At 38.6% G+C, this 25,572-nt stretch overlaps 1 protein-coding gene across 1 annotated transcript in view; it reads right to left on the minus strand.

Moving 5' to 3' along the window:
• Positions 1-7,180: 7,180 nt before the first annotated feature.
• The window catches only part of TBC1D5 (TBC1 domain family, member 5), a 297,889-nt gene continuing 279,497 nt past the window's right edge, over positions 7,181-25,572 (minus strand). Inside the window, exons 20-22 of the mRNA XM_010585896.1 lie at positions 15,166-15,245; positions 14,244-14,420; positions 7,181-7,558 (exon numbers count right to left, since the gene is read on the minus strand). Of these exons, the coding sequence (XP_010584198.1) occupies positions 7,265-7,558; positions 14,244-14,420; positions 15,166-15,245 (551 nt within the window). The 3' untranslated portion in view covers positions 7,181-7,264. The remainder of the gene's footprint in view (positions 7,559-14,243; positions 14,421-15,165; positions 15,246-25,572) is intronic.

The raw sequence follows: 25,572 nt of genomic DNA on the forward strand, positions 1-25,572 counted from the left end.
GACATTTTGCCTCGCTAGCATGTCTTAATAGACATTGGTTTTCTACTTGCTGCAAGCTACCAAACATACTAATCCCATCATGTAAAAAACCCAACAGTTAGATTACAAGAATTTTGAAGTTGCTATTTCTCTCTCTCTGTTGTTTACTTCAAAATCCCTGATACATGGGGGCAGAGGAGGAGAGAAGTTGTTGCAGTCTCTCTGTGGACTTACACCAATAAAAACATGTCTTAAAAAAAAAAAAAAATTCACATACAGCAAAAATGCCAAAATATGAAAAAAGGAGATTTTTCTTTCTTCTTCATAAGCCAGTCTACAATGTAAAATTTGCATCCCACAGAAGGAAAACACTGAGGAAAGCACATTGCAGCGACTGCAATGCCAGCACGGTTAATGATGCTTGGCAATTGCTTTCCCATTTTTATTTACGCTGAAGCTTAAAGATCCATGGAAGGCAGCAAACACTAATTTTCGTCTTTTGGTCCTCCACCTTCCTAGCAACACTGCAGCCTGTTGCCCTTGCACAAGGATGAGCCCTCCTGTGCCGTGCACAACGGGGGGACACACTGGTGTGGCGTGGCCTCGGGTGTCCCGTGTTTCCTCCACGTGTGGCCATGGGCCACCTTCCCCTGTGCCCAGGAGCACCCGGCCCTGAATACAGCCATGGCCCCTCCTGAGGAACAGGGGACAAGTTCTGGACCATGCTACATCGCTGTCCTGGGCCTGAGGCTGTTCTCCCTCTCTGTGGTCTCACCAGGGGGAATTTAATTTTTTTTTTTTTTTTTAAAGAAAATGGCATAGCTTGCTAAGTGTCTTATTTGCCCAATTGTGGTCCAGTGTGTTCACCAAAATGTGCTGTTTTTTAGAAATTGAAAATATACACTATTCCCATTTATAGTTTTGTAAAGTTGATGTTTAACTGAAGATCCACTTTCTCAGTATGGGAAAAGTTTTGGAGAAATCAATGTTTTGTTTCAGCACTTTTAAGACAAAAGATATCAGAACTCTACCTTATAACCAGTTTAAATACACATAGGCTGTTTTACAAGTAAAAGAACCAAAAATCCTCAGCAAAGATACTTTACCAGGAGAAAGAGGAGGGAGGAAAGAAAAAGAAAAGCATTTTTGAGCCAAGCCAATATTTTTCTTCTATTTTTTTCCCTGGTTGTAAGAATTACAAAGAAAGTGTGGAGAGAGAAAATATTAGGCAATAAAACTTACAATAAAGCTTACCACAGGGAAATTGTGAGGACTGAATATGGATACCACCTGCTGTAAAAATAGTGTGAGATTTTCCTAAGATTTCAGATTTTACACGAGAACAAGGAGCACACTGGTTGGGCTGGTGGCCAGGCTGCAGGCATAGGGTATTGGAGTCCTCAGATGATGAACAGCTAACTTTGATCACAGTGACTGAGAATTCATTCATTCAAGAAGATTAAACAGCTGAAGTTTTTATGGGTTATGTCCGGTATCACAAAACTGCCAGATGGGCTTGACTGTGGGAAATGAGTACAAAAGGAGTTTGGAAAGAGGGTCTGCTGGGGAGTTCCCCCATCACAACTTCTTCACAACTTAGTAAACATGTGCAATTCATTGCTCATATACTGGAATTAATTTTCTCCAGATTTTGAAAGTTATTGTCTGAAGCACAATTCTGAAATACAAGTTCATTGTGGTCCCAAACGCCTACCTTCAGGTGCCTTTACAAGCCACACTGAAGTATCACCTGGAGGCTGGAGTTTCATCACTGCACGTGCAATGCATGTGTCATGCCAAAAGACTTGCAGGCCTTATAATCAAAGATCAATAAGAAAACACATGTGGATAAAGCACAGGTAGGGACTGCAAGGCAGTAATAAGTAAGGAAGGCAGTAACTGGAGAAAGTAACGTTCAGTGTGCTCACACCAAAACCTAGCCTAATACTGTTCAACCCCCAGGCTGCTGCTGGAGAGGGTATTACATTGACTATGGGTGCGAATACCGCAGCAATCCAGACAGCAGTGTCAGTGATAAACGGAAATCTGCATGGTGGAAAAAGCAATAAAGTAATCAGATTTTAGTAAGAAAATTTAACTTGCCTAAACTAGGTGAAACTTTTGTGAGACCTGATAATCTTTGCAAGCCTAAATAAGCTTTGTGTGTATTTAAACTTTTTTTTTAACATTTTGATGTATTTTAACCCTTGTAGCTTTAAAAATAGCCTCACATTCATATACATTTTCTGCCACATGTTCCAGGCTGTTGCAAGTCTCCCTATTTATGGATAAAAATGATGCATGTTCCCAAGTATTGCACAGAGGTATATCTTATCCTGCAAGCTATATGACACCTCTGACAATCTGCTTTTTAATATGTTTGCTTGATATTTTCTCATATTTTAAAGGGGAATTTAATGCTGATTTGAAATTGCTACTACATTCCCCATCCCGTGGATTCAATTAACACAGCAGGTGGGAAATCAAGATATTGTGACAACTATTCTTCCATCTCAAAACTATGTAGCAATTTATATTCCAAAAGGTCTCAAATACTGACATGATAATTTATAGCATCTTTGAATGCTTCTTTGTACTAGTTAAAAATTCAGACAAACCTAACCTTGCCACAGTCCCTTAAGCTCACAGTGAAAGGCAAAGCTGTGAAAACTTTCTCAGCTCAGAGCTCTGCGACTGCATATGATGACTTAAGCAGCAGAGTTCCCATCAGGTCTCTGGAAATGCTTACAGGGTGTTTCATGTTGTCACCATGGAAGACAGTGAAAGTGTAAAATCAGTGGGATTTGAAGGATCAAATTCTTACCATTCATAGAAATGGAACCACAGTGTTTTCCCTTTGCAGCTGATATATTTTAATGCTTCCTGCATCTCAGCATCAGCTAGGCTTTTGCAAGTTAAAGACAAAGATAGGGTTGCACGAACCTACCTGGCATAGTCAAACAAGGTACACAAGTGCTACCTGAAGCACATTTTTAGAAAATACTTCTTATACTTCATATATGTGTGGAGACAAATATAGCTTTTTGCATTTGGCAACATTGTTGTCCTGTTTCTGGTGTGGGGTTTTTTTGGTATTAATTTATTTATTTAAGCTACTGCTCTTCAGTCACACTTACTTATTTCAGCAGTCCGGGACCAAATTTCTCTGATACAATACTACTGCTATCAGCTGAGCTATTATTATTGGATTACATCTAGCTCACCGAAAGAGCAAAACCTGGTGAAATAATGAGTATATTATTATTATTATTATCCTAATTTTGACAGCTTTTGTGATCATGGCAAACTATGCTAGAAGCTCAGAGAAAAAGATGATTCCTGCTGTAAAGAATCTGTAGTTTAAGAGAGTCTCACACTGCATCCCTTCCGGCTCATCGTCTGTTCCTAGGGTTATACACTTTGCCTCTTGCAGGATCCTCCCACATAACTAAAACCTCCCTCACCATTTTAGCGGTTAAATATATTGCGAGCAGCAGGCAAACAAGTTGCCTGTGTGCACATTTCAAGTTGCTGTTTCTCTCATGACCTTCTTTCATGCTCTTTCATCTCTAAATTTAGCTAGCTACTAAAGTGGGAGTCTAGCAGATTCAGTGACACAGGAAACACTAATGCAGAGACTGTATATAATCACTCTTAAAAGAACAGCACAGATTATGAGACAGTGTAATTACTATTCCATAGCCAAATGAAGTTTATTTTATGAAATCGCACCTTTTCAAGTCTAATAAACCATTACAGACATTCACTCAAGACCAACACATGCAGCACAAAATCAAAAGTATTACTTAAGGGCTGACACCCAGAACTCAGAAATCTGTTCATGTTAGGATTGCTGTCCGTATTTGAACAGGTGACACTGTAACTGCCAGGCACAAGTACACCTTAAATCTGAAATTTAATCTTTTAAATAGCTGCCTCAGTGCCATCTAATGAGGAGAACATACTGGAGAATGTGAAATAATATACTGAGTTTCAGAAAAGTACTGTACAGATACTGGCACTGTGACTGAGACATGATGATGTAACTATACCAAGTTTCATGAAATTGCAGAAAAGTTATACCACGTTAAATTCTGGTTTGTCATTTTCAGATAGAATAAATATGGTAAAATAGGAAATGTTCTGTGTTGTTTGGGTGAGAGAAATGACAAGCAGTTTTATTCCCTAGATCATATATATAAAATCTGATTAAAATATTAATAATCTTTGTGCTTATATAGTTAATGAGATAGTTTTAAAATTTTTAATAAGTTCTCAGAAATCATACTTCCAGTATTCTAGTCAAAAAGTTTTCCCTTTTTTGAGAAAACAGCACAAGCACAGCCCAGAAAATTTGTTAATTCTCTCTTTAATAAAGTGGGCTAGGTGTTCTTCCAGAGTAAAGATACAAAGTTCCACGACTAAATGAATACCCAGTCAAAATATGATACTGCCTTTCTGCAGTACATACAACTGACATGACATGCAAAAGTCTTTAAACAGTCATAAATTACAGTTGTGAGATACAGTACAACAGTCTCAGATACATATCTTAATCCCATATTAGGTTTCATCAGTAATTTGCAATGCATGTAATTTTTCTATCTGATTACTGTTATCCATGAACATTATGAGCAGGTCATCTTCAGAGAAAAAGAATAATCTGTATTTTAAATGACAATTTCTTTCTCTGTATATACTTAACATAATGCAAGACAGGGTGATGATTTGACATTTTGTCTAACTTACAAGTTTCTAACTTAATGAATATACAAAATTCTAACTATCTCCGCACTATGATCAAGTATCAGAGACAACATATTTGAGATGTGGAAGGAAATGGTATAATCAAAGTAGATTAATTTACTGGAATTCACTCTGATCTTATTTGTATAATCATCTCTTTGCTTCTGAAGACTTTTATCATATCCCATGGCATGATAGGCATTCAGCTCATCGGTATTCACTGATTAGTGAAAACTTGTTAGAAACTCCCCAAATCTTTATATACTTTTAGTGCTGTTTTAAAATATGCAATATTAGAGATACAACTATCTTACAAAAATAAAAGAACTGTACAAATCACACTTTCCCATTGGCAACGAGACTGTTCAAGAAAATAGTAATGTGATCCCTGAAATAAACAATCAGAACAGAAATCAAAAGACTGATGCTTAAAAAAAATAAAAAAGAAGTAAAAATATTTTCCCCTGCCAAAGTACTGGAATCTTTGAAGGTTTATGTATCACAGAATATAAAACTTTTCTCTCTGTCCCCAGAATATTTCTTTCCTCTTTCCATAAGTACTTCTTGAACAGATTCCCCTTTGTGGGTGGTGTGGCACAAGCCTTGCTGAATGAGTTAAGGCTAAAAAAGCTTGAAAGACCTAAATAAATCAACAGCCACCTAATCCCCTGGCAATCATGCAAAGTCGGGGAAATAAAATAAACCTGAAGACAGACATGCATGCTGAATTCCAAAGTGATTTTCTATGAAGCTTAAAATTAAACCAAAATAAACATCTCTCTGAAATGTTATGCATTTAAGATCTTTCATCTAAACAGTCATCTGACTCTTAATATCACTCTGTCGCAGAGAAGTATGATGCTATGCCTGCTCATAACATTCTAGTATTTTATCATTTTACAAGGCACAAATAATCTCAGAAGAACTACTTGGCGGCTTTTGAACATATAAGGATATGGCAGCTACCATGTAATTACATGACAATTATCTCTTCAGTTCAGCAACTGACACAGACCTTGTAAAATCTAAGACCAACAAACTACATGTCTCCTCATCTTTGGAATATGGTACTTAACTCCATTTACAATTACAGACTAAGCAGCAAATAACTACCATTTCTTAACTCCATACAAACACAAGCTTTGCCATGCAATTATGAAGTGGTGGCATAGTATAATGTATATGTGTCTAGAAAGTAAATAATGCAATTTTTTTTTGCTGCTGTTATGGAGTGACTTTCTAGCATTCCTTCCTCAAGCTAGCTCTGTGTAGGTCCTGCAAGAGGAGGTGTCCGCTCACCACCAGTCTCCTTTTGTGAATTCCAACAGAGTTTAAAGGGATCAGAGAGTACAAACCACTCCCCCCTTATCTACTTGAAAAAACTGTTATTAGATGTACTATGTACTTGATGGGAAAGAAAGACACTTTTCCATAGAATAACGAGTTCTAGAGTTAATTAGAAACTTTCTGTTGGTTAACGCTGCTGCACCATTATGTTTTTCTTGACTAGAAATCTGGAAATCGCATAGGAATATATGTAAACAGAGTCTATAGAAGATAATAGTAATGAGACATAAAGTGCTTTTAATTATGGACATTTCATTTCACTTTGCACCCTTCCCTGGTAAGTTATCTCAAGCTAGTTTTAGTTCAGCTGGCTCAGGTCTACACTATGAAATACTGTAATTTCCCTTGCACCTACTGTTTTAACCATGGTAGTCTCAGTAAAATAAAAAATAATTCATGCCAGAAGGAGTAAAAGTAGACAGATATAGAGAGGGAAAGAGGTGAACTGGAAACTCTCAAGGGGAAAAAAAGTAGGCAAAGGGAAATAAGGCTTTGTTATATAGGTCCCCGTTCTCAAGGAATTTGTCAGACATTCTCCTGTAAGACAGCGCTGAGGAACAACTACACAAACCTCTGCCTTGAACACACCTCAGGCTACTGCTGGATGAAAATGAAGAAACTAGGATTCCTCAACTGAGAACAAGCTTACTGCCAGGATGATGCTTTTAATCTTTCTGATATACATTCTCTACTTCTCTAATCACAGTCTCTGAAGAAACAGTACCCTTTCCTACTCAGAAAACCCAGTCGAGCATGTTTTGTAAAAGGACAATATTAAATCTAGCTTGTCTTTGCTGCTTCAGGTCTGATGCCAAGTATCTACACATTTCCTAACCCATTATGGTACCTAGCACATACTATTCTATGTTTTGGGAAAGCAACTGTTCTATAGTAACAAAGCTCCTAAGATAAGCATATAATTAAGAGTAACTGTATATTAGAACTGGGTTTTACTGGGTCTTTATTTAAGGCAGTTATTAAAAGGTGACTATTCTTTTTGAGAAGTTGCAAATTTGTGGGTTTTGGCTTTTTTTTATTTTAATTTTTTTTAATTTAGGCTTTTTGCAGCAGAAATGGGTTACCTTTATCTGTTTTCTGTCCTTCTAATCCAAAGAACTATCCAGCCCGTGAATCATAGGAATTTGAGCTGAGTTGTAATGATCGACCTCCCAAACTCTCCCAAGCTGTTTCTTTAGATGTCCAGTGGGCTGACAATAGCAAAGTCTGAATCTTTGCTGTTATTACTACTGTCGTCGTCAGGGCTGGAGCTCAGGTTGCTGGAGGAGGGTGAAATGGAGCCCATCAGTGGGTCAGAGAATATCAAAGCTGAACGAGATGGAGCTTCTGGCTTCGCTGGTGCCTCCTTGTGTGCCTGAAGGGACTGCACTGGCTCCGGGACAGCACTTCTACTTCCTTCCTCTTCTTTGGAAACCATAATATAGTCATCAGCACTCTTGTTCTCACTGGTGCTCGAGTCAGTCGTAGTCTGTGAGACAACAGCACAGAAAGGACTTATAGTACTACTTTTACCACTTAACGAGGTTTATGATGCATGTCAGTGATATAGGAATGGGATAAAGGAATAATCATCCAAAAGTAGCAATGCCCAAATCAAGAAGTAAAAAATAAAGTGGGTATTAACTTTGGATGAAATAATTTATTTGTTATTTACAAAAGCATAAAACCTAACACCCTAAAAATACATTATTTGGTATAGCAGTCTTACATTTTTCATCATCATAGTGCATCCATGTAGCGATCACAACAGCTAGGCATCTAACACATACATTACAGTCATGAACATTTTCAGTAATTATATTCTCACTGCTGTTAGTTTTCCACAGTAATTAATGAAGTACAGAGGAATTTTTTGCTGGTTTGCATGTACAATGGCATTTTGGAGCTTGTCAGGAGAATGGTTTGATACAAAATTTTCTAGTAAAACCCTGACCTGTGGAATCTGAGCCATATATAGACCTGGTTTAGCATGCACCAGTTTGGGTTTGACAGATCTGGGCTCCCAGGGCTTCTAGGCTTAGTGCCATTGAGGATTTCCTAACTCTACCAAAAAATGAGGGTCTGGGAATCCCTCTTCTGTCTGGTTAGACCTTGGGAAATGTGTGTCCCTGAGCACTCAGGTAGTGGATCAAGACTACACGTCAGTGTACCAGAAAACTCTCTATGAACTCACAATCTTATATTCCAAATAGCCATATCCAGGAGAAACCCAGTGCAATTTCTCACTTGTTGACAAATGGCAGCCTATTAGCTTGGCTGCAACCCAAATAGACAACACTTTGTTTTCTCCTGCAAGAGATGCATTCAACTTGTATCTAGCGCTATGTTCCTATAACAAGAATAGGACTGGTTTCTTAGCCGCTCTCTCACAAATTTTTTCAGAGTAATAACACAACCTGCCAAGCAGCCTGTGGGAACAAGCATCCTGAGGTGGTGCGATATTGAAACCAATATATTTGACTACACTAATGCGAGACTGAGAAAAAGGAGAAGTAGAGGGGCAGCAGGAGAAATGTGTATGTCAACATGTGTGTCGACTACAAGCCCTTCAGCTGTGATCCTTTCACCAAACAAAAAAATGTAAATTCATTTTGGAGTAAAAGAGGATTAGGTACTAGTATGTAGGTATTAGAGAAAAAAAGACAGCAGTTACAAAAAAGAACAACAGGAATAATCTGAATGAGATAAAGTTAGACCCTCAGCACAGTATATAAAATTGGAGTATGGAGGTCATCACAAGTATCAGCAAGCCACAACTTGGGGTTACGGAATCCATGGCCTCCAGCAAAACTTACTTTGCCACATTTATTATTACAGCTGAAAACAATTTCCCATTGTGCTGGTTACTGATTATAGATCAGAACGTTCTTGAAGGGGAACTGTAGAGTAGCTCAGGGAGCAAAACCCACCAGTGATTACGAATGACTGTAATATGAAATGAGGGAGCTGGAAGTCTTTGGTTGTTATTTACACAGCCGTTAACAAGTTGTTAACAGTCACAAACAAGATAAATATCAGCTGAATGTGAAAATATCTTCAAATACAGAATTGAGACCTGTTCCCTTCCAAAATTTGTATGAACAAGGATTCAAATAACTGCCTGTGCAGTAAATTTTTAAAACATCCTGTTTCTATAATTTTTAATTTTTTGTGTGTTATCTACATAGTATCTAGGTACAATAATGTTATATTATTATCTAGGTAGAATAATATGTAGTATTCTGTTTTGTAATTAACCCATTTTAATACTTTTTCAAATGGAAATATCTTAAGTCCAGAGTATTGGTTACAATTTTAAAGGTTACAAATTCCCAATGTAAGACAGTTGTCAAACTGATAGAACTTTACATCTATTATTTTTTGATACTAATTCATTTTCCTCAGATGACTTCGTAAAATTCATAACAAACCGAGCAGATTGCTTTTAGAAATATCAATCACTATCCTGTGCTGAGTCCTATCAAAATTGTTCTCAAACTTCCTGATCTGTGCAGAACCAGGGTAGTTCAAATTGTCAACAACTTCAGGCAGTTTCCATGAAGTTAAAAACAAACAGATCTATCCTACAAGGAAAGATACTTCACTATTTAAGGACTTCTGAGCTGAGACATCATTTGTTATTAATTAGACTTTTGCTTTCATGTGGTCTGTTTGAAATGCTGAATTAATGAGCTGTCAGTCAATCAGCTGCCATCTCCAGGGGGCTGAAGACCCAGGCAGCACACAACCGTGTCTCTGCTCCACCAACACCGAATCGTAGAATAGTTTGGGTTGGAAGGGACCTTTAAAGGTCATCTAGTCCAACCCCCCAGCAGTAAGCAAGGACATCTTCAACTAAATCAGGTCGCTCAGAGCCCCCGTCCAACCTGACCTTGAACATTTCTAGGGATGGGGCATCCACCACCTCTCCAGGCAACGTGTTCCACTGTTTCACTACCCTCATTGCAAAAAATTTCTTCCTTACATCTAGTCTAAATCTACCCTCTTTTAGTTTAAAACCATTACCCCTTGTCCTATTGCAACAGGCCCTGCTAAAAAGTTTGTCCCCATCTTTCTTATAAGCCCCCTTTAAGTGCTGAAAAGCCCCAATAAGCTCTCCCTGGAGCCTTCTCTTCTCCAGGCTGAACAATGCCAACTCTCTCAGCCTTTCCTCACAGGAGAGGTGTTCCAGCCCTCTGATCATTTTTGTGGCCCTCCTCTGGACCCGCTCCAACAGGTCCATGTCTTTCCTGTGCTGAGGGCTCCAGAGCCGGACGCAGTACTGCAGGTGGGGTCTCACCAGAGCGGAGTAGAGGGGCAGGACCACCTCCCTCGACCTGCTGGCCACGCTGCTTTTGATGCAGCCCAGGATATGGTTGGCCTTCTGGGCTCGTGAGTGAACATTGCCGGCTCATGTCCAGCTTTTCATCCACCAGTACCCCCAAGTCCTTCTCAGCAGGGCTGCTCTCAATCCCTTCATCCCCCAGCCTGTATTGATACTGGGGGTTGCCCCGACCCAGGTGCAGGACCTCTCACTTGGCCTTGCTGAACCTCATGAGGTTCACGTTAGTAGTTGCCTGATTTTGTAGGCACCCAGTGCAGCCACAAGACAGGGCCGGGTGAAGCTTTTTTGAGAGCTCTAAATGCCACCTTCAAAATTTCAGCACTTTGCCCCACCCCCCGCCCTGTACAACAGAAATATACATTCCTTTAAACAACCACTGCTGCATAATTCACCTGGCTTCTTTCCACACTTCTATTTAAGAGCTCTCAGGGAACACAGTACAGTCTCATTTTGCAAAATTATACACTTTATTATTCCAAGCTATCAAGACCATGCTATTTCAGTCCTTGCAGCCCTCACATCTGAGATGGCTCCACCTTGCGTAGGGTGACACAGATGTTGCCTAGTGACACACTTGCCCGGCAAGATCAGTATTTTCCTCACTGGCACCCTCAAGGATGCTAACGGGGTGTCTTCCTTTTGGCAGTGAGCCCCAGCAAGGGCCCTCCGTCATAAACACTTTGCACTGGTGTTGCAATTTCCTAAATTCTGCTTCCAAAAATGTGCTCTTGTGCAGTTAAAAAAGCACCCTGCCCTTTAATAAAGAGAAAGGAAAGAAAACTACTCATCCCAATTTCTTGTCGTTAGTGTTGTGCTTTGCAACACTACTTTGGTCTACCCACACTTTTTGGTTCAGTTAAAGAGACCTATAGCTCACTTAAGTATCAGAGAAGCAGCAAAGCACAGATATTGACTCCAAAATGCTAAAAAAGGGCCTCCTGTAAATGTTTGCCTATCCCTGGCATACATTGGTATTTTGGTACTGATATTTCCAGAGGTAAAATACCTCCTCCAATCTTCTTCTCCCTGTTTCTGTTTCAGGAAACTCATGCTGACGTGAACCATGTTTTCTCCCATCTGCTGCCACTACTGAATAAATGAAAAATGACAGAATTATACTTCCAGTAGCTTTGAAAGTTAACAACCTTACGCCCGTTGCCATATGGCTTCTCCAAACATTTTTTCCTGATGAATATCAGCTACTAGGACCAGGCTTATTTCAATTGCCTTCATACTGTGAATGAGTTAAAACTAACTGTAAGGATATGATTCAAGAAAGCTTAGAAGAAAAGCAGCTCATTTTGCCTCCTTCTTTGAACAGACATAAAGGCAAGATAATGTGTTAATTATCATTCATTATTTAGCAACAGAAGCCTTCTGTTTGTCAACTGCATGCTGCTACCAAAGCCAAACATTCAAAAAAATGCTCCATTTCTTTCAGCCTTTATCTTAATTTTTTTGCATTTTAATTTTGCAGCTTTCCTTTCCAAAGAAGGGCTGTATCCTTATCATCACTTTCAAGAAAGGGATTTTGAGGCAAAAAAGAGGAAGAGCACTTTTTAAAAAAGTAAAGATGATAAATAATTTATACTTACATAACAACCAAGGACAAAAGACCAGATTTTAATCTCAATTACACAATAGCTACACCTGTAACTTTTCCAGCTGTCCTAGAAAATATCACTATAATTCCACTGGAGAAAAATCTCAACAGTATGTCACATCAAACAGAATTACACATATTACCAAAGTTACAGAAAATGTAAATACAGTAAAATTTATTTAGCAAGAAATGTATTAAATGGTCTAGAAGTGGTTGACATTTTTAATCCCTCTGCAGCTCTCATTAAATACTCCAGGCTTGACCCAGGGCATCAGTGCAGCCCATTTTCTTCAGCAGAGCTAAAAGCCTGGGCCGTGGCCCGGTTTGGGCCAACAATTGACCGCATCAATTAACAGTTGAATGTCATAGCCCACTAAACTCAGCAGTTTTATTTTCCCATGTTTTTATTAAAAGGGTTCCAAAGCTCTCCTATTTTTGTTTGATTTTAGACACAGCGGTTAAAGGCGATGGGCTCGGAAAGAGCACAGCCCACTGGGATACTAACAGTCCTCCTGGATTGCCGTTTCTAACCCTAATCTTTTCTCTTTCTTTCTGTCAAAGGGGCTGTTGCTCATTGCTGTAATTGGAACTTCCAGAAGATAAGAGGAGAGAAGGCTAATCTGTATGAATATACTGTACCTCCAAACGTAAACCATGCAGTGCTGAAGCCTCATTAATACTCTGCAGGAGCTCAGCTTGTACAACCTCTACTCACATTGCTCATCGTTCGCTTACTAGCAGCCTCTGAAATTGTGGGACCCACCGACCCCTCTCTGTTCCTGTGGCTGGATGTATATACCCTGACTACACACTGGGGTAATACCAGACCTCATTACACATTGCCCCAAAAGTTTCCACTGGAAAGAAACCTGCACAGACCAGGCTTCACCTGCTCCACTCAACGCTCAAAGTGCAAAGCCCAGCGCCTCCGCTCAGTGACACACTGGTGGTTCAGACCAGCATCTGAGTAAGGGCTTCTCCAGCACAAGTAGGGTCTGCACACACTCATACAGCATGTCGTCATTTTATATGGCATTCTACCTTCAGTTTCTAGAATAAATCCAAGTAAAAATCATCAAAAAACTACTATTTGCCATTTTGGCAAGAAAGCAGAAGGTACTTTGTATAAAACACTAGGAGATAAAGGGCAAAAATAGGAGGTCATTATATGAACACTCCAATATGCTATATCAGTTTAACCTATGGCTTTATTATGGCAGAAAGTAGTGATTGTAATGACAACAGCTAAACAAGCAATGGAAACTATCTAGCAAAGCTTTGCTCTTTGAACCTGCCATTACTAAGTAAGAAAAAAAAATATCTCGGTATTGCTTCTAATACTGAAATAAAATTAAAATATGATTTTTAACATAGAGTGTTCTGACTCAGGGGGATTGTGTTTAATAAATCAAAATGACCCTGTGTCATTATTTGAAAATGAATAAATATTTCCTGTAGTTCCTAAGTAAACTTGTCAAAAGTAAACTGATGGACGACTCAGTTACTACTGTGAGGTGATAGTGCTGCCACTGATTTACAAGTGTGAGTATCAGTAGTGGGGTGGCAGACTTAAAAGAACTCCAATATAGAAATGTACATGTACAAAAGTAATTGTTTCTAAGATCACATTTGAGTCAGACTGAGTCTCAGACAGAGGGACCTTTTAACATGAAAGGAAAATACCTCTTTCTGTGTATGAACTTGTCCTGTGACTGTATGCCTTGTATGTGAAAACATTGTTTACTGATTCAAGGAGAAACTCAATACAATGGAGTAGAAGGTAAAAGCAACCACCTCGCTATTTCCTTTTTGGCACTGGCCATGAATACACTGCAATGCAGATAATCAGCTCTTACATAATGGGATTCTGGAGGACAAGGGCAATGAGAATAATCGTATGGAAACACTGGATATGGGAACATTTACCTCCAGTTTTTACATCTTTTTGTAGGAAATTAATCTGTGAAACTGAAAAAAAACCCCCCCCCCCCCCCCCAAAACACTGCATAACACTTAGACTTAAATATCTGTGTGTGGAGCATAAGGCTACAATAAAAATATTTGATGGGAGTAGGACAATAGCTAGAGAGACACTTTTAACCATGGCTCTGTAAATACCGGGGATGCTGCTGTGTTCCCATGTTGTGTCTGAACATGCTAAAGGAAGTCTTAAAAAAATATAAGGCTAATTCCATCAATGTTCTGTTTGGGATGTTTTTATCTTACCTGTCGTCCTGAGACGAACTGTTGCTTTGTCATAACAGGTCCTTTTAGGACATCACCTGTCCCCTTGTTCTGACTGTTGGAACAGTAATGATCATCGGCTATAGTGATTTGCTCATTTTCTTCAGCTTCCAGCTGGCTCTGGTTGAAACGCAATGAACCTTTCAGGATATCCTTGATCTGTTGTTGAATAGGAGAGGAAAGGATGTAAGTTAGAAATTTGGAGGAATTCTAAGTTTTCTAAAGCTCTGTGTGGCATGCTTTCATACACCATTTCCCCAAAATATTTGCTTTGAAGAGTTAGGAAGCAGATCAATATTCCTATCTATATTGCTTAAATAAATAAATATCAGTGGAATGTGGCTGTATCAGAGTCTGGAGAACAACTAGCCAAGAAATCTGAAGCAAATGAAACTGTTAAGATTATTCCCTACCTCATTACAGGTTTAACATATGTCACATTGTTCCTCATAAAATGTATTTTGAAGGAGCAGAGGGCAGTATAATCAGAGCTACAGATGCTCAGCAGCATTCTCATTTTATGTACGCAGTATTTTTTCTTTTAATTCAATGACATTCAAGTGTCGTCGCATTGAAATAATGGGGCCATAGGCATGATTATTGCCTAGCATGTACATTTTGCATTACGAAAAACGACGGTGTGGCTTAAGTCCAGAACTCGGTGTCGCACTGCCTCCGTTCTGGTTCAAGGCCTCCAGAACTCTTCAGGGAGCAAATACCATGCAAGTCATTTGAACTCTTTATAGCTGGGCTTTACCTTTTTAAATAAAAGTACACCACAATGCTTGATGCATTAGTATTAGAAAAACAGCTACAACAAGACAAAACAGCAAAAAGGAGAAAAAAAAGAAAGGTTTAATAGCACTGAAGGGTACAAGAAGGTTGAGCTAAGCAATAGTTATACCTGCTTCAAACCAGCCAAGGAAACCAGAATTTCATCCTCTTTTTCCAAGTGTTCTTGTAATATGACTTCCTGAATATTTCCTGCAACATCAATAGAAAAAAAAGGTAAAGAGAGAAAATTCCCTAATTAACCTCTACCACGCTGCCAACTTACCTCTGACTGATGCGCTCAAAACAAAACCCCGTGACCTGCAAAGGCAATTTCACACCCAGACCTAGAGGCTGACGACCTCTTTAGCTGTGGACTTGAGGCCAGCCCAAGCCTGGCACTGCTGCCAGGAGGGCCCCAGCAACGCTCTGCTGTCGTGGGACTTCCACTGCCCCCGTGTACCAGTGGACTCAGGCTGTTACTGGCCCCCAGAAGAAAACATTGGCCTCTGTGGCTAACGGAGTTACATACGTCTTTGAACCTGCAAATGCTTTGGAAAGCACTCAAGAACATTTATGGGAATCTGCTGCAGCTCACAGAAAGGGTTGGGGTAGGAGTGCAGCAATCTTTGTCTTGATCCCACGGCCACTGCAGATGCTAGAACAACACTCTTCTTCTTTAGAAAAAGACTGAAAGTTTCATTCCCTTTCCAATCCCTTCTTTTAGTTAAAAGACCCAGGGCTGAGCAAAACTTATCTGACAGGAAGAGCAGTGCAGTAGTGTCACTTCAGAAGATTCCTGCCTTCTATACCTATAGTGCTGTCCTCCAAGGATGCATTTCAATACTCTGGTATATGGTGTTTGCAGGAGTCAAGTCCGGAGGCTGGCTAACACACCAGAGCTGGAGCTGTGGTGGTCTTCCCTGTGTCAGGGAAATCCTAGGCAATGCTGCAGTCCAAACCAGTCCAGAGAAACTATAGCTCCAATAGCTCTGCAGACTCTTTTAAACTATGTCAGGTCCTTCTCTGGCCTCCTAGCTCCTACCTTCCCCCTCTTTAAGAAAACAGCAAAGATTCTTAGCAACAGATTTACAGAATGAGATGGTATCTGTCAACTGAATATGGCAGGATATTCTTTTGTGCCACTCCTGTCCAACATAGACAGAGCTGAGCTCAGATTCCTCAGTGACACTCATTTGGGCACAACACTTTGCTGCTCTTGAATATCTGTATCCCAGGTGCTTCACAATTAGAGGTTTGTACCATTAATCCACACCTGCATTGCATTTGTTTGTTTTTAAAAACATCCTACATGTTCAGGGCCTGAACCACTGAGAAACCAAAACTGTTGTCACAGATTATGCTGACACAGATGAATATGATGATACTGCCAACTCTGACACAACATGAAGTTTCAAGTAAAAGCATTAAGCAATTTGGCATGAGTTTTGTGTTTACAGAATAAATAGCAAAAGAATGAGGGGTGGGAGACTGGACAAGAAGAAAGATTAAAAGCAGAGAGGTAGATCAAAACTCACATATAAACACAGAAGTTTGAAATTGAGTGGGGACCAGAAATCAGTAATGGGTATAAATGAAGAATGGAAAGGGCAAAGAGGAGAGAGGATCCAAGCCTAAGCACTAAATGAACTGCTATAAAGAAGCATTCTGAAAAGTAGAAGGAATAGAAGAGGCTAGAGCCATGAAAGGCAATAGATGACAAGAGTCCATGAAAGGTGGTGTGATCAAGGTCAAGAGCAACAGTGGAGGTAGGATAACTCAGCTTTGCGTAAGCAGCCTATCTGAACAAGGTGAGCCATGTTAACATTATTTAGCACTTACTATTTACCATATTACAGTGGCAGTGTCCTGCAGCAATGAAGTCAAACATAGTACAATTGAACAATGTCTAGTATAAATTTAACATCAGAAAGACACTGCATTGTGAAGGCTAGAAATAATATAAAACTATATCTTTCTGCAAATACGTGGCATTATGAATTGAGGGAAAGCATAATTAACTCAATTTTACTTGCTTTTTTACACCTTACTTCTAAATTGTCTAGTCTTTCAATTCAGTAAATGAAAGATATTAACATTTACTTACAAAATAATACTTTAGACCCTGCTTTCCATTGTTTAACAAACAATGCATGATTTACTACTTTTAAAAGGTCCAGAACTTGAAACACCAGAAGTCCAAAGTCTTCACAGGCAGGAAAGCAATGCTTAATAACAGCCAGAATCACTGAATTCAACTGTCTTTTCCATTTCTCAGCATTAGAAAGAAAAACATTTCTATAGTGTTTGATCCCCACATAAATTAAAACCATATATTAAAAAACTACGGTATGCATACTGACTAAGTGGATGGACCAAGAAAATAATTCAAAACAAACCTCCAACCTGCTGAAGACTAAATGAGGGAAATCTAAAAAATCAGGAAAATAAGAGTGAGAGAACAAAAGCTGAAAGGCATTCCACATGATGTGGAAATAACTACTATTATTTCTGTTCTTTAGAGTTGTTTTAGAAGTCAGTATTTAAAAAAAATGGAAAAGAATCTATCATTGCTACAAAAACCAGCTGTAACTGTGTTTGAAGAGCCGGTACATTGAGAAATTTCTAAGAACTTATGAATGGAACTATGACAGCCAGCAGTAAAAATTAATAAAAATGTTCGTATCATCACATACTTACTTTAGCAAGATTAATGCCAGATTTTAATACTAGTTTCAGAGGAAAAAAGATTAAAAGAGAAAAGGTTGGAAATGCAGCAAAATTTTCGAACACTGAACTGTTGAATTTCTCACACTTTTCCTTCAATTTGCGTTATCTTTAAAGTACAGTATGACTTATGTCCTGGATATATAGGGTCTATTATTTTTAATCAGTTAAAATCACTAAAATGTATTTTGGAAAAATTTCCACTTGGAGTTTGCGCTAAGACACAATTTTGGACTCAAAGAGCACGCTTCCACTTCACCCAGAAAAATGTCCCAAGATGCAAATCACTGTAATCAGCCATTCTCCCCCCCAGTAAGTAACAGTTGTGGCATAAGGGCATAAATCGGGATGTCCTTTCTAGTACAGTGAAACAGAATGAAGGTTTCCCTGTGGAATTGGCAATGGATCTTCCTTCTTCTTAAATATGCCCTTGAACTGCACATGGCTTCTAATCTACTACCCTCATCCCTTTCGAATGCAAAGTTTATTATCTACCAGATAAGTATGGAACCCAAATTTATCAGTGCTTATTCTTTTTCCCTGGCTAATGAGAGGAATTAAAAAAAAAAAATCCTCAGAAGAGAGAAGGATACAGGCAATGTGATTTTGCATGAGTGCCTCCTTGATCACATCCTCCTGCTGGGACCACCCTTCGCAATCCATGTGGACTGGAAGCAGAAGTGGGAAGAGGAGGAGGGATGGCAAGCAACTCAGCGCCTACCTGCGCAGCCGCACTCCTGTGGATGGCTGTGCCAGGGCTCAGCAGTCCTCACCTAAAGGACTTTCATCCAAGCCCCTTCCCACGTCTGGGGGAGCCTCACAGGGCAGTCAGTTGCTGAGATGAAATGGGAAACTAAGCTGTCAAGTGCAGACAAAAGCTTTTCATTTTACCCTTCTGTATCTCAAAAGATACCCTTGTAACCATAAATATTTTTAAAAACACTAGCTCTGTTAAGAGTGCTAGGAAGTGTATTTGAGATGATATTGCTCAGCTGAAGGACTTTTACATTAAGCTGAGATGTATCATTTAATTATTCTTCCTTCATAGGAGATGTTACTGTACTTTGAGAGAAGTGCTTTATGTATATAAATGAATTGGACATATATTGATTTTTTTCCTTATCTGATGCTTTATAACAGTACCTCAACAGCTTTAATTTTTTTTTTCATAAAATAATAACTATCTTTAAAAAAACCAAACCCGCAGATGTCAACTAGGAACTGAAAACACCTTCCTACCTGTAAAACAAACACTGATACAGTGATTCAAACAAATTGATTATGTGATTTCCAGATTATTCAAAACTGAGTTCAGTTTGATTCTATGCTATAAATGTCTATCTCATTGGGAGAGCTGTTGTCATTCAAAAGTTAACAAAATCCTATGGTACTTAGAAGACTAAGACTAAGGTCAAATATTTCTGGCTACCTTTTTTTTTTCTTTTTTTTCTTTTTTTCCTTTCATCATGATTTCATTTAGCTGATGCCAAATGCTTTCTGCAGAAAAAGAAAATATTTCTGGTTCAGTGAAATTCTTACCAGAGGAAAACAAAAGGTGAATTTTGCAACCTGTCACCTGGTGGTGGGAGCACTGCTGTGAGGTGTAGGAGATCCCAGACAACCATTACATGATTCTGGATTTGGTTCAACGTAGTACTAACAAACCTCTAAGTTTCACAAAATGGACTGTCATACCATAACTCTACTCTTGGCTAAGCCTCAGAAATACTGGAGCTGTAAAACTAGTTGTTCTCTTCAGAAGTCAGCAATGTTATCCACTAGTGTTGCTGCCCTCAAACAAGACTCACAACCCCAGGGATGCCTTTAATATAACTGATTAGAATTAATTTTGGGTACTTACTAGCAAATGAGTAGATTCACTTAAGTTTGATAGATACTAGATCAGAAAGTCAATAACTACTTCCTCAGTGAGACTATGATCAGCTGCCTTGATATACTTCAAAGTCAACTATAACTAAAGAGGATTAACATGGAAATGATTGCATTCTTGTTCTTCTTTTCTACAAGATATAGGAAAACAACGTATCAAGTAGTGATTTGGGCAGCAACAGTTGAAACAGCTAAAAATTGAGATGAAATGTATCTTTCATTTGGTCTTACAGTTATCCCAAATTGTAAGTAAGTTCACATGCAAACTGACTGTAGAAGTATTTTTAAAAAACTTCAAGATTTCTATTTCCTCTCCCTAAATTAATTTCTAAAATTTAAACTGAAGACATGCAATCATCCTCCGTACAGAGACGAAAGAGGAAAATAATCCACAGCAGCTCCTAGCAGGAAAATTAGAGAAGGCTTATGCTCTTTGATGACTGAACTGCTACATATTGCATGATGGTATGTGCCGTCAATGCTGAGCTCCCTAGCCAGGGAAAGAGGCTGCTCAAAAGTTTCCTCTCTGAATGTGGAAAAGCTGTTAGGCTTGGCCTAAATATTTTAGAGGCTTATTAAGTAAACTAACTTTCACTGAAAATTATGCCTGCATTCAATACCGATTCTGCAAGAAACCCACCCAGAGCTGCGTTAAATGAGTGGGAAAACTAGGCTGTTGTAGACAAGGTCTTCTTGAGCATCCCTTCATGCCTGTCCATCTGGAAGACAGACCTGCACCTCTTCCTTTCCACCAGAGAAGCGGGAGATATGCAGAGCTCCAGCCCTGAAGGATGAAGGCACAACACGGACTTAACTTTATAGTGACACAAAATCAGATGGAGGTGGAGAAAACAGAACCTGGGAATAACTTTATCGCCCTTGTTCTCTTAGGTTGTTTTCTCTTGTACTGCTGCCTTTTTGCAGTGCATCTCTCTTCTAATGATTTCTATTTTAAGCTGGTCTCCGTGGGGCCTTTCCAGGAAGATGACTCCTGCTGAGAGGAGCTAACTCAAAATAGCTGCAAGCTTTATTATGAATGCTGCCTTTCTACTACTAGTTCCTGATCAATGACTTGTGAACAATCAACAGTGCCAGAATCATGTTTTTTCACCCTTGCTTCCCACTACTGAGAAGACAGCTCAAACTCAGAATGCAAAGGTACCCTCCCATTGCCACGGGGCGTAAGGGGAGAACCGAGTGTATTACTTTACCTCCTTATTTTTCCAAAAAAAGGAAAGCAAAAAAATCCCAAGGTTCCCATAGATGTCAAGGCATAGTCAACTCTCTGGACTCACATTCCAGTCCTTTCGTATGAATGTTTTTATGAAGTTGGGGTTTACAGAAAATGCTTCCAACATTTCCTGCACAGTATACCTGCGATAGTGAGACTGCTTTTCACCAACATTAGAGGGCTGGAAGGATGGACTGGGAATTTAACCTCTGATAATAGATTTTTCTCTCTTTCCACAACAAATACTTCCTTCCCACCTGAACTTGATCTGACTTTGAGTAGGAAAATGTGCTCTCTCCTTAAAATTGGACAGAAAATCTAGAACTTAATAGTGGTTTGTGGCCTTTCTAGAAAGACTACACTGTATGACATACATAGTGACGTTGCTTTTTAACAATGCAGCTTAGGATGTTTCCAAATACTGCATTTTCTTTCCGGCATTAAAAATACAAATGAAAGGAGTTAAACTTCGTTCTCAAACAATAGAGTTTGCGATCTAAGTGTTGATGTAGGCAACACCACTAAGTCATCTAGCTTTCATTTACCTGTCTCACTGTGAATATCAACTCTTATTGTAACAATTATGCATTACATTAAAAGCATCACTTAGCAACATTTGAGTGTTAAAGAATTTAAGGATCTTAAAGATCTGAAGTATTAAATTCTTTGTGAAGTATTGCATTCTTTAAAACATTTATTTTAATCTAAATTATGTATTTATATAGTATATACTTCTGATTCATGTGCCATGTGTGGAGCACCAACACTTTATCAATATTTAATGTGTGGTAATTGTGATGGCAGAGAAATATGTGGTAAAAAGTCACCAACCATCAACTCATAGCAATGCACAGAATCGCAGACGTACAGAAAATGAGGTTGGTAGGGTCATGAAGTCATTTTGTCCATCCCTTGGTCAAAGGCAAGATCAACTCTTAACTATGAACTCTAATTTACAAACGATAAGAAAACTATGTTTCACATATACCTTATGTCTATGTTACCAGGAGAAAAGTGTATTCCCAGGCATCCTGTGCTTTCAAAGAGAATATAAAAGAGCACAGTCACTGTGCCTCCCATGGGAGAGCGTGCTCTTCCTATGAAGGGCTAATTTTTTTTGAGAAATTTTGGCCCTGATGGTCATGATAGATGGTACCATCCCACACTCCTCACATGAATGTACAGTGCTGATCATTGTTAAGACAAATGACACTTGTGTAGTAGCTATCATGTGCTCCATATTCCCCCATCTCCATTCTGCTCACTAAAACTCTTTACCCATGACTACAAACACCTACTAGGACCACCAGCCTCTGAGCACCTCCAAGCAACTTATTTTTCTTAAAGTTCAAAGCAAGGTTTTTACTCTCTCTTCTCCTGCAGAATTGTTCTCTTCCTGTTGCTGTTTACATTCACTAGAAATAGAAAAATTACTCTGGTGTGAAGTGACAAGCAAATGAGAATTTGTTCTGTGTAAGTGACAAACTTAATAGCCATAAGAAATTGAAACCTTTCCTAAGGGGAAACTATATGTTTTCACTTCCTTATCATCTAAACACTTCATACTGCAACAGATTGCAGACATTACACCTTAAAATTGCTATGGTTGTGTAAAAGACAGTTATTGTAGATCATGTAGAGATTCCAAAAATATAAGGTTTTCTACTTGTTGTATGGCTGAACTCATTAAACCAGTTTCTGATTTTATGAGCAGAATGATTTACTCAAATACTGTTGCAGTAAATGCTACATAAAAACCTGGATAGATTGAGAGTTTTGAAAGCAAACATCCATAAATGCCTGAAATTCCATTTAAAACATTCTTAAGGGATTTTCTATGATGTATGTCATATATAGAATAAATGACAACAAACTGAAAACCGTTTTTTAAGTTCTCTATGAGATCATTTTCTCCAGTATAGAATTATGATATTATCTCAACCTGTGTTAATAAATACTTCTGAATGTATCACCATGTATTTTCCTTTAATTCATCATTGTTTGGAGTTTTCCTCATCTGTATGAAAAACACTGTTGCAGTTATTAGTTTCTACTGCTCTGTCAACCTCATTGCTTAACGGTGAGGAATTATGGAAACAATTAAGCATACAAATTATTTCATTCCAGTTAGTTTTAGTGTTTGACCTGTGTGGAGAAACTCGTGTGATGTCAAAGCATTATGCATCTGGTTATTTCTATATGCAAGAGAAGTATACCTTGTTGCATTTTATGCTCTTTTCCACTGTAAAGACTTTATTACAAAAGGCTACTGTTGCATACTTTATTCTTGAAAGATTGAGGGTCAAAGAATGTACATTAACTCCTCAGAAAAATTCTACATTTTGGATCAGGTACATCAGCATTAAATTGTTTAAATATTTACCTGGTTAATTGATATTTAATAACCATAACTGAATAACTTGTATTGAGGGTGTATGTCAATTTTAGTCTGTGCAAGTTTTGCCTATGTAAATAGCAATACACTGGATAATTATTGGTTAAAACATTGCATGCAAAAGGTTAGTTTACATTTCTCAATTAAAAAGCATCCACAGTTTTCTGTGCTATGAAGCTGGTGAAATTGTGCTGCCAGTCAGGAAAAAAAGGATGTTGCAACTTCTTTCAGATTGAAATCTACAGAGTACTCATAATTTAAGTCTTGGATAGTTGTTTCTTCTGAGGTGAACTGAACATCAATGAAGACAACTGATACTGACACAGGAGATAGATAGTATATACATCCAACACACGTTACTGATGTAATTATTGTGGCTGCTGCTTAGTAAATAGTATGTTTCCCACAGCTATGCTAACCTGGAAGAAAAGCTAAAGCATCAAAACCGAAGACTATTCTTTATTAGGAAGGAACATGCAGTTTGAAACAGCTGCTTTCAATTTTCAAGCAGTGTATACAAAGAAATTATGGATCCTGACTACAGCTATAGGACTTTTCAGTTCTCTTTAAGGATACAAGTTGATATAGCAAAGACACCTATTTGAAGTGCCATCTCCAGGAGTCAGGGAAGAAGGAATGGGGCTGATTTATAAATCTCACTGTATCATTCAAACTAGTTTGTGTTAATCACTCACACGTATAACTTTTTTTTGGTAATTTTTTGAGACTTTTATGATTACCCTGTGATTATTCCCTCATTGAAGAAATCTCAGTGTATTAACTATATTCTCTCTGTTCATTACAAACTTTTGTTTCTAACCTATGGCATTTTTGTTACAGAAGAACATACTAGGGTCAAATGTGCCATGAGGACATGGGGCAGTACTCCTAAAATCAGTGTCACACTATTACAGACTTTTTAAAGTATCCATGGAGTGTATTTCAGTTCTGGGTAAGACAACTGCAATTTCTATTTCATTGCCTGAGAAGTCAGATGTCAGAAATGAATGAAATGTACAGTACATCCATTCAGCAGTGTCCAGTGTTGCACATGAAACTGTTTTGCCTCTTAGGAGAGACTTTGACCTAAACTGGTTTAAAAAAAACAGAGATACTGCAAGCCCTGAGACATATTTGTATCACTGATTCAGAAGTCCTTAGCAGTGGATTACTGACAGTAGTGCTGGATTTGTGCCTGGGTTATAATTGAAAAGCAAGTCAACCCAAGCTGTGAAGTGTGGTTACATTCACGTTAATAAAAATAATCAGAAACGCATGTTAAAGAAAAGCAGTTTTCCTCTGTTTGCATTAATTTTGTTGCCTGCACTTCTGAATGTCTTGCACAGGTTTGATAAATGTACTGATTTTCTGTTTGCTACCTCTGTACAGTTTAGAGTCAGGCTGCTGCTCTGTTCCGAAGATGGGGACTTTTCCATGTCACCTAGTCCCTCTGCCTACTGCAGTCCTCTTCAGTGAAAACAGTTGTCTGGAATCATTCACGTAGCTCTGTGCCCTTCCTTTAATGCTGCCATGTATTCTGAACGTGACAGGCAACCATGACAAGCTGAACAAAGTGTGAAGAGTGAAGGAACGTATCACACGTGCTCCTGCTCACCTGGTTGGTTACAATATAGCTATAATGATTTAAACTAAAGGTGGATCTTGAGGAATATAATAATAAGCAAATCAGTGACTATGGTAAGGTTCAGCTACGATAGTGCCAAAGATCTTCTTGGAAATAATGGGAAATTAACAATTCGGCCATGCCAGAATTTAGCTTCTGCCAAGGTTTTATTCCTCTAAAGCTGACATCAGAAGATAAACCAATGCCTAAGAGATGCTGGGAAGGAAAGGGTGGATTGTCAGCAGCAGGGAGATGTTCACCACACAAATGGAAGGAAGCAAGAGGCCAGTGGAAGTAAACATTGTAACAGGAATTCACTGAAAGTTTCAGGGAAAGCTGTTAATTAAGTGATGATGGGGTGCATAAGCTTCATTATTTTAATCTTTTCCTTTTCATACAGACTACCAGGATGAAAGCATCTGTAGGTGTCTAGCACAGTTGGACTTTCAGGACTGGCACAGCTGTAGAAAGAAAGTAGCTGTCTATCAGTTGAACTGTGTGTTTTTGACCTTAAGAGTTATGCTCAAGGGACAAAAAGGTGGTTAAAATTCATGGGGCATGAAGAATTACACTTTTATTCTTCCTACATATATATATATATATCTCATGACCAGAAGTGAGAGTCTGAAAGTCATGCTATACAACAAATATTTGTTTCCCAGTAACCATTCCT

Source organism: Haliaeetus leucocephalus, unplaced genomic scaffold (genome assembly GCF_000737465.1).
Source record: "Haliaeetus leucocephalus isolate CR32 unplaced genomic scaffold, Haliaeetus_leucocephalus-4.0 Scaffold135, whole genome shotgun sequence".
Taxonomy (NCBI): Eukaryota; Metazoa; Chordata; class Aves; order Accipitriformes; family Accipitridae; genus Haliaeetus; species Haliaeetus leucocephalus.